General features: G+C 36.2%; 1 protein-coding gene across 1 annotated transcript; it reads right to left on the bottom strand.

Moving 5' to 3' along the window:
* Positions 1 to 2,733: 2,733 nt before the first annotated feature.
* Positions 2,734 to 14,596, bottom strand: LOC114033102 (nephrocan-like). The gene is made up of 3 exons (XM_027848554.1): positions 14,408 to 14,596; positions 8,698 to 9,599; positions 2,734 to 3,181 (listed from the first exon to the last, which is right to left on the bottom strand). Exons 1-3 carry the CDS (start codon positions 14,594 to 14,596, stop codon positions 2,734 to 2,736), a joined length of 1,539 nt encoding a protein of 512 aa, XP_027704355.1.
* Between the last annotated feature and the right edge of the window lie 524 nt (positions 14,597 to 15,120).

Here is a 15,120-nt window from a genome sequence, read left to right as displayed (position 1 = left end):
AGCAGTCAGAACTCCAGAGGTGATGGTCTCAAAGTGCATAATGAGACATGCATGCATTTTTGGATAAGGTCAATATGCAGGTTTGGTTTGTTTGGCTATGCATATCTGTAATGAGTTTTAGTTTTCTTTTTTTATTTTCTTCCTGTGGGGAATCTGAGGAGATGATTTGGGCTAACGATAATATTGTCAAAAGAAAGCAGAAAAGGGGGGGGGTCAATAAATTAAAAAGCAAACAGGAGGGAATTCAGAAGAAAACACAGGTGAACAAGAGAGTTTTGTAAGTAACATTGAATTTATTACGTACTTAAGATGAAAAACAAGCTGTAGGTAATAGCAATTCACAGTTTCATGTACAATCCTCATTATTTGTTCTACTTTGTATATGGAAATATTCATTTTATTAGATTCTCATTAAGTTTCAGAATTTTTTAAAATACTGTTTTTTACAAGAACACTGGACGTAAGGCTCAGAAGCCTAACCTCAATCTAATTTCACTATAATTATATGACCCTGAATAAGTCAATTAATCTTCCCAAACCTCAGTTTCCTCAGCTATAAAATAGGGGCAATGATATCAGTCCAATCTTGGGATTGTTGTGAAATTCTAAAGAGATAAATTACATAACAGTGTTTTGTAAATTGTAAAGTTATTAATTCATCACTGTCCTTAGGAACACAAAATACAAAAACAAATTTTAAAAAACACAAAGCTTATTTATATCTTTTTTTTAAGAGAGTAAATGCATATGTGAAAAGTATATGTGACAGTCTCCGCAAAGCTTACATTAGCTGCCTTACGAAAGTCCCGAAGTCACTAAGGACCCTGGAATTTGAATTTCTTCCCAGCTCAAAAAAAGAAGGAATTTTAGGGTCAAAACAGGAGGGCAGAGTTTTCCCCAGAACGCAGAAGTTTTTTCATCTCTTTGAAGAGTTACAATTGGAGAGAGAAAAAGCTGTGGTAGGTACAGCCACAGCCGCAGCCGCAGCCGCAGCCGCAGCCGCAGCAGCAATAGCATAAAGAGGATGCTTTCTGGAGACTACGTCTTGGAGTGGTTGAAGCCTTTTTCTTTCCCTGTCATGTACCTCTACTTTACTTATTCATAAAATCCAGCAGGAAGTGAAAATGTTTTACTAGATGAAGAGAAAATAATTTTAATTGTGTACTGAATCCATGTTTTTACTATAGAGCATGGTAAAGAGATAATTGATTACGCCAAATTCAGTTTGCTGGAAGACTAACTCTCCCAGCTTAGCAATCAATAGATTACCTGGGGGCTTGAAGCATTTTATGAATTTTATTTACAGTTTACATTTTTAAGCTTTCTAGCTTTGTGGATAAAGGAAACCTTAAGGGCTTTATGCTAGACTAAAATCTTTAATAGCTAACCTCATCACCTTTGTTCAGAAAGATCTCTGTGAATCCTAGAGAAGATTGCTACCTGAATCAGTCCCACTAAATGGAGATGGGTGTGGGCAATTCTGCCCACTTTTGGCAAAGGAAGAATGGTAAAAAGTGCTCTTCCCATTGACCTCTGGTGTGTATCAGTAACAAACTGCAAGTGTCCAGTCAATACCGGTTGAGTACATCCACTTGCATGTCGTCTTTAGCCAGCTATTAAGACTTATGGCATAGGTATAAGGGTGTGAAATTAGAACCAGCTCATATGGACTGGTGAAAGCCAATTGTTAAATTTGAGTGTGAGCATTTATACATTGGAAAATGGTACCAGTCATACAAATTAGGGCTTAATTTCTTATTTTATTGATTTTCTGAACTTAAGAAAATAGTGGAGAAAATGTTAACAATTCAGATTAAACTTAAAAGTGTGTCAATAGTTATGTTTTCCCCCCAGAGAGAGCTATTTGCTAAATATTTGCCAGCATACCACTCCCTATAGCCAGAGATCACAGTCTACTACAATCAGCTATCTTTCAAATACATATTGTTTGATACTAAAGTGACTGATTAGGGTGTATGAATGGTTTGGGGCAGATTCATACAGCTACTGAAAAAATAATTCAAAGCATGAAGCTTAACTGGTGGCAGGTTAGTAATATCTTCATGAATAAAGAATGCCACCTTCATAGGCTCATAGCATCATAGATTTAAAGATAGAACAGACCTTAGAGATCCTCATTCAAATTATCTGCTTTGCCAGCTTTGTAGTGGAAATCAGAGAACCTGGGTTCAGGTCCTGACTCAGCCACTTACTAATTGTATGATCATGTGTAAATCATTTAATCTTTCTGTACTGGAGTGTTCTCATCTATAAATATAAGAGGTTTGAAGTGGTTGAATTCTAAAAATCCCTTCTTACTCCAAATCTGTGATCCTATGATCCCGAGGTAATTGAAATGGACATTGATGGAAACTATTTTGCAAAAGGAACTCTCCTGACTGGAAGCATGTTAGCATTTGATATTCCCCGCCCCTCCCCCCCGCAAAAAAAAATTCAATATGGAGAGCAGCCAAATCATATCAAAAAAATTTTTTAATCCCTTTATGTTAAGGTAATTTTCCTTCACAATCTCTGACTTCCTAATCCAACCTCTAATAATTCTCTTCCCATTTCTTAAGAAAAGAATGAAAATAACCCCCCCCTTTAAAAAGCCCTCATAGAACAAAACATATGATGGAGTATGTGGTGCTGTCCATTTCTGTTTTGTGTTAATCTTTGCTAGCAAGAATTAGAGCATTAAAAGTTTTTTTTAAAGCCATTTTGGTCTCACACTTAATCTATTTCATAATCATAATAGTCATCATCCATGTTCATTCTGATGCTAGGGTGGTCGTCTGGTTTTGGTTTCTTTCTGATCTCTTTGTTTTTCTCAGTTAGATGGGAATGGCCCTCACAGTGTCTCATGATATTCTTTGATGACATCCAGCTTTCTCCTCGTCTTTCTGCTGGGGCTGCACATTGCCCTCCTCTCACATCAGTTCCCTTGGCCATCAGGACCTTCCTAGCCCTGAGAAGATTACAGGTGCAGTTCCAAGGATTTCCATCCAGGTAGAGGTATCTCAGCCGAGGTAAACCTTCTAGGACTTTGAGATCTAATGCAGATATCTTGTTATTTCGAAGATTCAGAACCTGTAGCTGCTTCAAATCCTTTAGCTCCTGCTCACCAATATCCTGTATGGCGTTTGCTTTTAGATCTAGCCTGGCTAAAGTGTCTGGAAGCCTGGACAGAGAATAGAATGAGATGAGAATGAAAGTTAGGAGAAGTGTTTTATAATTGCCAATATGGGTAGGCACATTTCTTCTGTGTGTACAGGGGAGGGGAAGCAGGGTTGGGGATTGGTTAACATGAAACAGCACTCTCAGTCAATACGAATCCTCATCTGGAAGAGGATGGGGAGCCTGCTTCTGGAAAGGCATGATGACATGTAAGGGAAATGCCTTACCCCTCTTCCCAATAAATTCTCCCTTAAAAATTTGACATCTTCAGCAAATTAGCCAGGGTGAATTTTGGACATTGTCTATGGCCCCAATCCAGAAGACTTTCCTGGGGTCCTGAATGGGAATGAATTTGAGAGCAGGCCACATTCATTACATATCCTTATGCCTCTTGGAAGAATGGTTCCCAAGCCTCTTCTCTGCCTTTGTGTGTTCACCAACCCCTCATTACATCTATAATTGTGTTTCCCTTGAAAAGGAAAGCAAAAAGATTTTTAAAAAACTTTGTACACTTAAAGTCAGCTATGAATTCATCCTCTAGTTTCCTATTTTTCATCAAAACCAGTCACCTCAACACTTTTGACCTTGTTTCACAGCTCTCATTTTCTATTTGTCTAATGATTTCTTTGTTTCAATTCCCTTACCTTTCTTCTCTTAAAATGGAATCTGTTATTCAAATAAAGATTAATGACAAATAAAGCAGAATTACTTTCTAAAAATAGCAAGTTATAACTTTTTATTAGGACAAAATATATTCATTTATTTGATAACAACCTTTTCTTGCTCTCTCATTTCAACTTGTGGTTCATTGGAACCCCTACCCGGTTTTGTTATATTTCTTCCTGCTGTGTTCATGTCTATCTTTAGTCACATATCCACAATTGTGCAGTTATTTTTTTTATAAGCAGGAGAGGTGAGATTTTATATGAAAAACCCTAATCCTAACTAGGCACATTCGTGTACTAATGTCATGATGTATTAATGCACCATGGATAAAGTGGATGGGAAGACCATTCCTTTCATTGCTGTATAGTGGAAACAAAGAAGTCCTTCAGAACATTGTGGTGGGGCCTTGCAGGGAGCTTACATGAGGAGATGGACTAGAGTGGTACAAAATGGGCATTCTTGGATGGATTGTGATCTTTGTTCTTAAAAGGAACACCAGCATTGGTGAGACCATGGATCCCTTTGAGTATTTGAGTAGTAAAGAAAGTATTGGTTTGTCACAGTCCCATGCCTGGTACTTAGGAAGGAAATGGCCAGTGGTTTTAACCATATTTCTTGGCAATTGGACAGTTTTCCTGTTGTCTTTAGCACAAAAATACATAGCTTGTAGACCAAATGGATACAGATATCAAACTCTTACTTAGCATTTTAGTTTAATGGAACTTGACATAAATTTTAAGTTTGGGGTAGTTTGGAAAATGAACCTAATCTAATTAGTTTCATTTTATGTTTTTATTAATATCTACACAAACATATATAAATTCACACTTATTTGGGAATTTCAAAAGCCTTAATTATTTAAACTTTCTTCATACCCCTGGGGTAAAATTTATTTAATAAAGAAGCAGATAAATTTGGCATAAAGTAACATCATAAATTTTAACAATTTAATCATTTAATTGAATTTTAAGTTAGCCTCAGATAAAATTAATTTATACAAACAACTGTTAATATGAAGAGCATCTGTAAAAGGTTCATAGATAGTCACTGATGTGTAACTTTTGTTCTCCCCCCCCCAGGAATGACTCAACATTTCAATAGAAATGAATTAAGTGTGAGCATTTCATTGCTAAGATCATGTAGGGCTAGGAAACAACTGAGGTATGAAATAACACTTGTGGGGTTTTATTTCTGTTGCAAAATATTTATTGAAATCTTACTACTTATCTGAGACTGTACTAGGTGAAACTGACTGAAGAGGGTCTTTTCTCTGATTATATCAATCAGTTGGCAAATCAACAGCATTTATCAAATGCCTTCTACTACTTGCACTGCACTAGACATTGAGGACAAAAATACAATTAGTGAAACACACTCTTTTTGCAAGGAGCTTATATCCCAATGGGAACATGGGAACAACAACAAGTACATTTATAAATACATAAAGAACAAATATGAAGAGAATAAATAGTTCCTTGAAGGACATGTATTTGGGAGATGTAGTATCATCTTCAAGCAACAGAAACAAGGCCAATTTGGCTGGATCACTGAAGTGGGAAAGTAATGTTCAATGAGGTCAGAAAGATAGGTTGGGGCCAGGTTGTATAGGGCTTGGAATTCAAAAACTAAATAAAGGAATTTAAATTTTGTCCTAGAGGCAAAAGAGAACCACTGGAGTTTGTTTAATTAGGGAGACACGTTCAATTCTGCATTTAAGAAAAATAACTTTGGCAGTAGAGTATAAGGTGAACTAGAGCAGAGCCTTGAGTTAGGGAGACCAATCAGGAAGTTGTTGCAATAATTTAGATGAGAGGTGATGAGGACCTGAACTAAGATAATTGCTATGTGAGTTAAGAGGAATCAAATGGAAAAGATGAAAGGAGGGTAGAAGTGGCAAAATTTGACAGCTGAGTATATGTGAAATGAAAGAGAGTGAGTAAGTCAAGGAAAGTGCTGAGGTTCTGAACCTGGGAGACTGGAAGGATAGTGGTACCATTGAATGAAATTATGAAGTTTAGAAAAGGAGAGGGCTTTTGGGAAAAGATGTTCTCTTTTGGACATGTAAAGTTTGAGATGTCTCTAGACCACTTAGTTTGACATTTCTAATAGGCAATTGGTGGTGTGACACAGAAGTTCAGGGGTGGGAGAGAGAGAAAGAGAGAGAGAATGAGTTTGTAGAGGAAAAAGAGAAGAGGGTTTAGGCCATAACCTTGAGGTTACCCACAATTAGAGGAGCATGGCATGGTATGGATGATGAGTTGGCAAAAGATAGGGAGAAGGAATGATGAATAAGATAGGAGGCAAACTATTAGAGAGGAGTCATAAAAACCTAAATGGGTTAGGAGGGAAATAACAAAGAGAAGGGAAAGAAAATGTTATCTTCCAGAGGAGAAATATGTCAGCTCATATTTCTGAACCATTAGTAAAAGAAGATGGAATTTTAAAGCATAGTCTCAACGTTTGCATAAAAAGCAGATAAACTCATGTGTCCAAAAGTCTCCGGTAATGACATCAGTGTTGGCTATTTTAAAAAAGCAAATGGAATACTCAGTAAAAGCCACTAGTGAAAATGACAAAACTATTAAACATGAGGAGATACACATGTGCACACATACATATACATATATATTTTAATTTAACAAAGGGTCATCGTCCAGGAAAAGCTCCTCCAACTTATCCATACTTTCAAAGAGCAGTTTGGCAGAGGCCATAAGGATATAGTAGTCATGCCCCTGTTTCCTTTACTATTGTCATAACTCCAATAAGTATAAAATCTACTGTCATGTCCTTCATGTCCCTTATCGAAGACACCAGTCAGATAGTCCACAGTGAGTAAAACTAGTACATGATCCCTAGTAGTATTATTTCCACTGAGCAGCAGTCTGTTTTTTATTTTTTTTTAATTCTTATTCTGAACTTAAACACCAAAAAGGAGCATTTCCACACACATATAGCAGAATACAAAAAGAAGATTCTATATGAAACCTCTAAAGGCACCTTCAGTGTGCTATAACTTCCTCATTTGTCTGGTATACAATGGCACAGTTAAAATTCTGATTAGTACATATTGGCATGGGCCAGTTATTCCCCCTTCATTAATTGATAAAGCCCAGCTCTGCCCTGGTCCTTTGAACAGAGCACACACATCCCAGCATAACTGGCCACATGCTTGTCTACTGGGACGAAGTTGGGAATAATGGGCTGCATGTATTCTACTCTCCTGAGCTGTGAAGAATAAATTTTCACTTCCATACCTTCCAGTATTCAGTATATCCTTCTAATCTGAACTTTGATTAAACACCTTGAATTTTAAGTTTTCATAATATGTCAAATGAATTAATGTTCATCATCATCATCATCACCTGTCTTACCTAGGAAAATTTGCAAAGGAGGGGAAATTTGTGTCATCTTTCTCACATATTCTTTTCCTTTCCCCAATTTTCCTATTTCTGTTGATGGTATCACTAGGATTCCAGGTTCTTATCCTCAACGTCATTCTCCACTCTTTACTTTTATTTACTCACATATAAAATATACTGCCAAATCTTATCATTTTCTGTTTTTGTTTTAATTTGTACCCCTAGCACTTAGCAGAGCATCTAGCAATTAGGAGGTACTAATTGACTTGCCTTGACTTGGCTCCCTACCATCAGAATATCTCCCATACACATCTTCTGATCCATTCACACAGTCACAACTCTAATTCAGGCTCTCATCACTTCTCACCTGGACAATTGCAATAGCTTTCTAACTTGTCTCCTTCTCTCAAATGTCTGTCCATTCCAATCCATTCATCCATCCATCTTTCATTCAACTACCAAGATGATTTTTCTTTTCTCTTTTTGTTTTTGTTTTTGTTTTTGTCTTTTGTTGGGCAATGGGGGTTAAGTGACTTGCCCAGGGTCACACAGCTAGTAAGTGTTATGTGTCTGAGGCTGAATTTGAACTCAGGTCCTCCTGAATCCAGGGCCAGTGCTCTATCCACTGCACCACGTAGCTGCCCCCCAAGATGATTTTTCTAAAACAGGTTGATCATAACACTATCTGATAATAAAGCAAGGGCACAAATCTCCTCCCCACCCCCAAGCCCCATCAGTGGTCATTGGCTGACAGGGGGAAAAATTCCTTTCAGAGTCACACAAGCAAAAAACAAATTAATTAAGTTTTTTTTGTTGTAAAAAATAAAAAAATGTTCCATTCATCTATTTTTAAAATTAAAATTGAGTAACATATAGCTAAAGTAATAATACAAAGTATATCTCTTTCTTTATTATGAACAGTTAAAGGAAAAAAATAGAAAGGGGGTGAGGGAAGAGAAGTAATTAAAGCTGTAGGGAAAGAGATTGGAAAAAGAAACACCGACACATTAAAAGACAGAGGAGAAAAAGACACACACAGAAAGGCAAAGAGAAATATACAGGGAATGACTTACAAGGGATGTACACACAAATCAACATAGAGAGCAACACAGACCCAGGCAAGTAAAGAGGTTTTTCATACAAGACCTCCATCTTCTAACCTTTAAAATGTTAAAAGCAGCTAAGGACTTTTTAAACTGTGTTCTATTTTTACTTCTTAATTTGTATATGTGGTTATATTTTTTAACTCTTGTCATAAATAGAGCCATCATTTCTTAGTATTTTCCCTATGGACTGGATGAAATGAAATTGAAGATTGTATTTGACCTGAAGGCTTCCCTACCTCCCTGAATAAATGGCTTTCTATTCCTAGCTTCCCCTGGGAAACCAGAGAGTTATTGGAATTCCTCTGCTTAGCTCCTAGCCCATAAAATGTTTGCAGAAGTACCAAATCTCTTAAAATTATAAAGAATGACAAGATGAGCTGGTCACTTGCCTGAGAGGTATTGACAGCAGAAGGTTCTGTTCCAGGGCTAGATTAGAAAGCTGAACACATCTCTGAAGAGCTCCGACCTCAAATAAGCTCACCATGTTGTTGTCTAGAAACAAATGTTTCAGATCTCTCAGGTCCTGGAAGTCTTGAAGCATTACTTTCTGAATCAGATTGTTACTACAGTCTAGTTTCTGTAGCCTTGCTGGCAGTCGGAAGGGCAACATCTGAAGATGATTCTGAGATATCTCAAGTGTTGTTAAATTAGGAAGGAAGTGGGCTCCTTCGATAGAAGAAAGTGAATTGGCAGAAAGGAAAAGATGAGAAAGGTTCTCCAGATGTTTCATCTCTCGAAATCTTACTACTTGGAGCTGGTTTCTCTCCAACTTTAAAGAAAGCAAAGACTTTGGCAGGTCATTAGGGACTATAGTCAGTGAGTTGCCACTTAAACTAAGAAATTGTAAACATTGAAGAGATGCAAAGAAGCTCCCTGGTAGGAAATGCAGTTTGTTATTCTCCATACTTAGATGTTTTAATCGAGGAAGTTTAAATGGGCCGGTTAGAGATTCCATATTGTTGCCATCCAACACCAAAATTTGTAAATTGACAAGGGAGGAGAATGTGCTGAGGGAGAGAGTGGATATCATATTGTTTTGCAGCTCAAGCACTTGCAACTTTTTCAAGCCTTCAAAATCTGATTCATGCAAAACATTTATCAAATTATCATTGAGTTTCAATACTTCAAGGCTGTTTGGGAGGGCAGTGGGGATTCGTCTTAATTTATTTTTCCAGAGTTCCAAAGTCTTCAATGTGCTCAAAGTTTTGAAGGTGTCATTTTCAACAGACTCCGTGCCACTGGCCAATAGAATAAATTCTTCCAGGGCCAATGTTTTGGTGATGTTAGATAACTGCAGGGAGGGGAAAATCTTAAATCAACATTATCATGAAAAATATTATAGTGTATACAAACAAAACCAATAGTATTTCATATTTTCTTCCACCGTCTATATAAAATATATTTTGTATAAACAATTTTCAAAAGACAAAGTATAAACAATAAGAGAAATGCAAATTTAAAAAACTCTGAGATTTCATCTTACACACATAAAAATTGACAAAGATGACAAAAATAATCATGCTGGAAGAGCTTCAAGAAGACAGGAATATTCACATGCTCTTGATGGAGTTGTGACCTGGGCCAAACCTTCTGTGAAACAATTTGGAACTGTATGAGAAAAATGATGTAAATTGACTTTTTAATCTAGTGATCCCACTAGGTGTATTATTCCAAGAAAATTTTTTAAAAAGACCTCAAATATTTAACAACATCATTCTTTTAAGGAAGTAAAATATATACCCATTTTTAAAGGAAGTTAAATATATATATCCATTTTTTAAGCTGGATAAAGCTTAAAAAATGGAAATCCTAACAAATTCTACCTATTATGCTGATATTGCTGTCAGACACCACTCAATGTACTGAAAGTAGACACATTGCTGTGACTAAGGATATGGCTGAATATTTTCATCACAAGAATGAGAGGTTTGGACCAGATGACCTCTAAGGATTTTTTAGTGCGAGATCTGTTACAGCTATGTTTACATAAAACTGAGATAAAGCATTTATGCACTGTAGGCAAGATTGAATTACTACACACGTATACATTAGCATTTGAAAATTTGATAACTGATGTCACAAGAGGAAGTTTTACTAATCCTAAATTTTTAATTACTTATTTTGTTTATTTTTATTATTTTACTTATCCTAAGATAAATACCACTGTGGTATGAAGAATAGAATTCTTTGCTATTAAAATTCATATATTTATGAAAAATAATACTAAAGCATTTTCCTAATTGCATTCCTTTTCAAGCTATGCTCCTGGCAGCTATGTTCTGGGTCTATCCCTTTTTCTGAATCTGTTTCTATGATGCAAACATCTTCGACTATATTCTATTTCAAAAAGCAAATTCTCTTTTTTAGAATAGCTTTGTACTTCACAATGGTAAAGATTAATGAAGAAACAAAAAGAATATATGGGTGATCTTGTATTTATGGACCAAGTAGGTCATATACATATACATATTCTCTTGCTACAGCAGTAATGATTTCAGAATATCTAACTGACTAACAAGGCTCTGAGAGCACCTCACATCCCTACCCTCACATTCAGGCATCCCCTTGAATGAGTGAAAGGCCTGGATCAAAAAGAAGATAGAAAGAAACTAGAATCTTAGAACTTAGAGATCCTCTAATCCAGTCCCTTCATTTTACAGATGAGAAAATTTTTTGAGGTCCAGGGAAGTAAGGATTTGCCTATGGTTCCACATCTAGACAGTGCCAGAACTAAGGCTTGAAAATGAATCATCTGCATCCACTTTCCTGTTTTCTCCTCCTTTCTCCCCTTCTCTTTCCCTTCTCCCCCCTTTTCCTCTTTTCCCCTTCTCTTTCCCTTCTCTCCTCTCTCCCCTTCTTCTCCTCTCTCCCTCTTACTCAACCTCTCCTTCCTCCTCCCTTCCCTCTCCCTCTCCCTCTCTCTTCTCCTTCCATTCCTCTGGCACAACTATTCCCCTCTATAGACAGCCTGTTGCACCGTCCCCCTGCTTCCTGCTGCTGCTACTGCCAAATCGATGCAGATACCAATTGGCTGTGTCCCCACTACAATTCAGAACTCACAAGCTCAAGTGATCCACCTGATCACAACCTCAGACTGTGCAGTAGCAGGGGTTATAGGCATGTACCACCAATAAATGTCTTTTTCAAAGAAATGGAAGAGCATCATTGTTTTAACTCACTTAACCCTTCAATGGCTATATTTTGCTTATATTTGCTGATTGACATATATGATATATAATTACATAGTACAGTGTTCGTAAAATCATAAATAGAGGATTGGAAAAGATCTACTGAAATCACCTGAATCATCTCTTCTATGTCTTTACCTCTAGGGTAGGTTTTGCCCAAACCAAGAGTGTCCAAAAGAGTCCATAAAAAAGGGTCCATATTTATTTTCTGGATCATTTCTGTCCCCTCCAGTCCCCCAGATAATAAACGGAGATGTGGCTTTCAACCAAAAATCATACTTGCAAATCACTTAGTACTTGACTACATTGTTATACCTTTTGCAGTAGCATTAAATAAGTAGCTATTTCTGATGACATAGAATAATACCTTATTCTTTGAGTCAAATTTTATTTTGTTATTAAAAATAAAACGACATATTACTACTTCACACTTCTGGCCATTTGTGCCCCTCAGGTTGCAAATCAGTTAACCTATTTAGCTGATAAGCACCAGAAGAAAGGCTACAGAGAATATTTCTTATATACAATTCACTTCACATATATTTAGGCTGAGGACCTGGAGGAGAGAGTGAGGCTGATGATATTACTTAGCTCTTCCCTACTCATATCCAATTAATTAGCAAGTCAAGACATCACCCTTATGATGTTATTGATCCTCTTCCAGAATGAAGGACAAACAACAATAATTTAAATGAGATACAGAAGTCCCATTTCGTTTAACAATTAGGAATCTGCTCCTGTAGTTCAAACCAATCATCCATTGTATTTGCCAAACATCAGTAAAATATAGTTATTTGAGATCAAAGTGGTTCCAAAAGGAGATAGCATATAGCTTATTGCTTTCCATTCCTTCCATCAGCCTGAGAGTTCTGAGTTATTTCATCCAAAGACAGTTAATTTGGATTAAAATCCTAAGAGAAGCACTCATTGATTGGTGAACTTTTAAAAATGACAAATTGACTTACTAAATAATTAATTTTATGGTCAGGTATAATTTGCTTTTACTGTTTGCAAAACAGTATTGTCTTATGTCATTAACATGTTTACTTGACACTCCCACAATTGAATATCACATTTTCAGAGCATCCTACTTAAGCTATTATGCCATTCAAGCATCCTATTTCTTTAATTCTGGCTCTTTCTCAAATATATAGATTTTCTACATAAGCCAGATATGCTACCTGGAATTGAATATTATCCAAGAAAAGGTAAATCAGCAGATAAACACAAATCAATTCTAATTTTTCAGTCTTGACATGAATCCAATGCCACTTATTTGTAATGGTTTCACCTTTATGTGGCAGCAAATGTTGAATTTCCTAGTTAACAAAGAGGCTTGGTGTGCCTGAAGATGTAGTATATTCACCCTTTTTCCCAGAGGATTCCCCAAAAGCATTCTAGTATTTCCACCTTTGGATCTATAAGAAGGGAAAACAGAAATGTTCAATGGGATTTATTTGGAGTCATAGAAATTTACAGCTAGGAGGAAAAGAAGAAACTGTTTAGTTCCCAAACCCTCATTTTATAAAGAAGGAAACTGAGATTGAGAGAAGAGAACAAGAAAAAACTTCCTTGAGGTGACACAGCTCCTTAGTGATGGTACTAATACTGGCTTCCAGGACAATGCTTTTTTAACTATTTTTTTTCTTCCTGTGATTTTACTGGTATTGGTAACTTCTGGGGAGAAAATTTCCTATATTCATTCAGCCTGGTTAGAGTTCTGCAATTTATTATCTTAGAAAGCTGCTTGGGGAAATGAGAGGTTAAGACTTGTCCTCATCACATAGCCATGGTATATCTGAGGCAAAACTATGAACCCACTACTTCATAAACCACCTTACTTATCCACTATACCACGCTACTTTTTATTTTTTATATGCAGAGAGCACCTTTTCCATTATGTCAGAAGCAAAGCACAATTCTTTGATTACATAAAAAATTAGCAAATGATTTTTTACTATCTACTGCATGCCTGACATGATAAAATAAAAACTAGCACAGGACTGTAAAAACAAACAATACTTAAAGTTTTAAGAACTCTGATCAACAAAATAATCAATTATGATTATAGAGAGCTATAAAGAATTCTCTCCATCTCATGCAAGTGATATGATGGACTAATACTCAGAATGAGAAATACTTTTTTGGATGTGGCCAACTTGGAATTTATTTTGCGTGGCTACATTTATATGATACAACCCTCCCCCCACCTCTTCCTCCCTCTCTCTGTAGGTGGGGGAAGGTGAGGGAGAAAAAAATAAATAATTTTTAATTGAAAAAATAAAAATTTTTTTCAAAAAATAAAGAATAGAATTAAGAACATTTATCATGAGAACCTGGTGTTTGTTGGGATAAATACATAAGCTAAAGAACCTTTGAAAAATTTACTAGGAGGATATTAATATTTTACCTGTGATGTGTATTGATTATCTTACTACTGCATTATCATCCTAATACCTTTATGATGATTAAGACATTTTATTTGGCATGCAAGTTATATATCATTTCAATGGTTATATAACCATGACCTTTTAACATAAAGTGACAATACTGGGACATATATTTTATTACGAAAAGATGTTTCAAAAAACACAGTCACCTTTAGGGTAGTTGGTTTTTTTTTTTTAGTGCTGTCATAAAAGGTCACTCATATCTAATAAAGCAAAGAACTCTTGGAAGCTTTTCAGCTATTGCTGCTATTTCTTGAAATGCTCTTTAATAAGATGGAAACAAAAATGATCATTTTTTTAATCCAGGAGGAAAGATCCATTTTTACTAATCCAGAATGGGTTGGTGGTTGGCTAAGTTACTCTGACTTGAAAATCATACCTGTTTAAACATTGCCATTTTAAATTTGTTTTCCTCCCTCCCAATTAAAAGAATTACCTTGAGTAAGAAATGACATCCTTACCTTGAGATTTTTTATTTTACTATGACTGATGTAAAGCCTCTTGATTGTGGAAGGCATCCATGAAGGTAATTCTATGAGTCTATAGCACTGGATGGATTGCTTGGAATCACAGCTGCATCTCCTTGGGCAGTTAGGATGGAAACCATCACCAAAGGAAAGCAGAACAAGAAAGGTACAAAGCAAATACATCTTCCCAAAATGGGCTCTTAGTTTTCAGTTGGTGCCAACTCCAGCAGGTCTTGTCTTTCTTTTTATATGATGAAATCAGATAAAAAGCATCTTATGAATGTGTGCTCTGTCAGCTTAAGGCTACAGGAAAGAAAAAAGGGAGGGGACTCCTCTTAACTTGGTTGGGTTAAAATGTCAGCAACCATTACAAAAGGTGAAAGGCTTGAACAATGATAAGCAGCTCAATATCTGTAGGTGGGTAAAACCCTATGTTATTTATTGCTGAAAGGGCTAATCTGTAAACACCTCTATTATCTGCAGTTTCCTTATTTTGTTAAATGTGGCACTAAGGAATTAGTGAGAAAAGACAAAGAACCATTTTATTGTAGGCTATAAAACCTTTGTATTTTCTGTGACCCTATATTAAAACCATTTTTGAGGGGAGAGGACGGGGAGCAGACTTTTTAGAAGGGTTTTGTTTTTTGTTTTCTTCTTACAACAGTAAGGGAAGACCAGCAGGTGTTTTCTTCTCACTACTAAACTTC

Source organism: Vombatus ursinus, unplaced genomic scaffold (assembly GCF_900497805.2).
Source record: "Vombatus ursinus unplaced genomic scaffold, bare-nosed wombat genome assembly UNPS02006779.1, whole genome shotgun sequence".
NCBI lineage: Eukaryota > Metazoa > Chordata > Mammalia > Diprotodontia > Vombatidae > Vombatus > Vombatus ursinus.
This window is presented reverse-complemented; position numbering and strand designations above follow the sequence as displayed.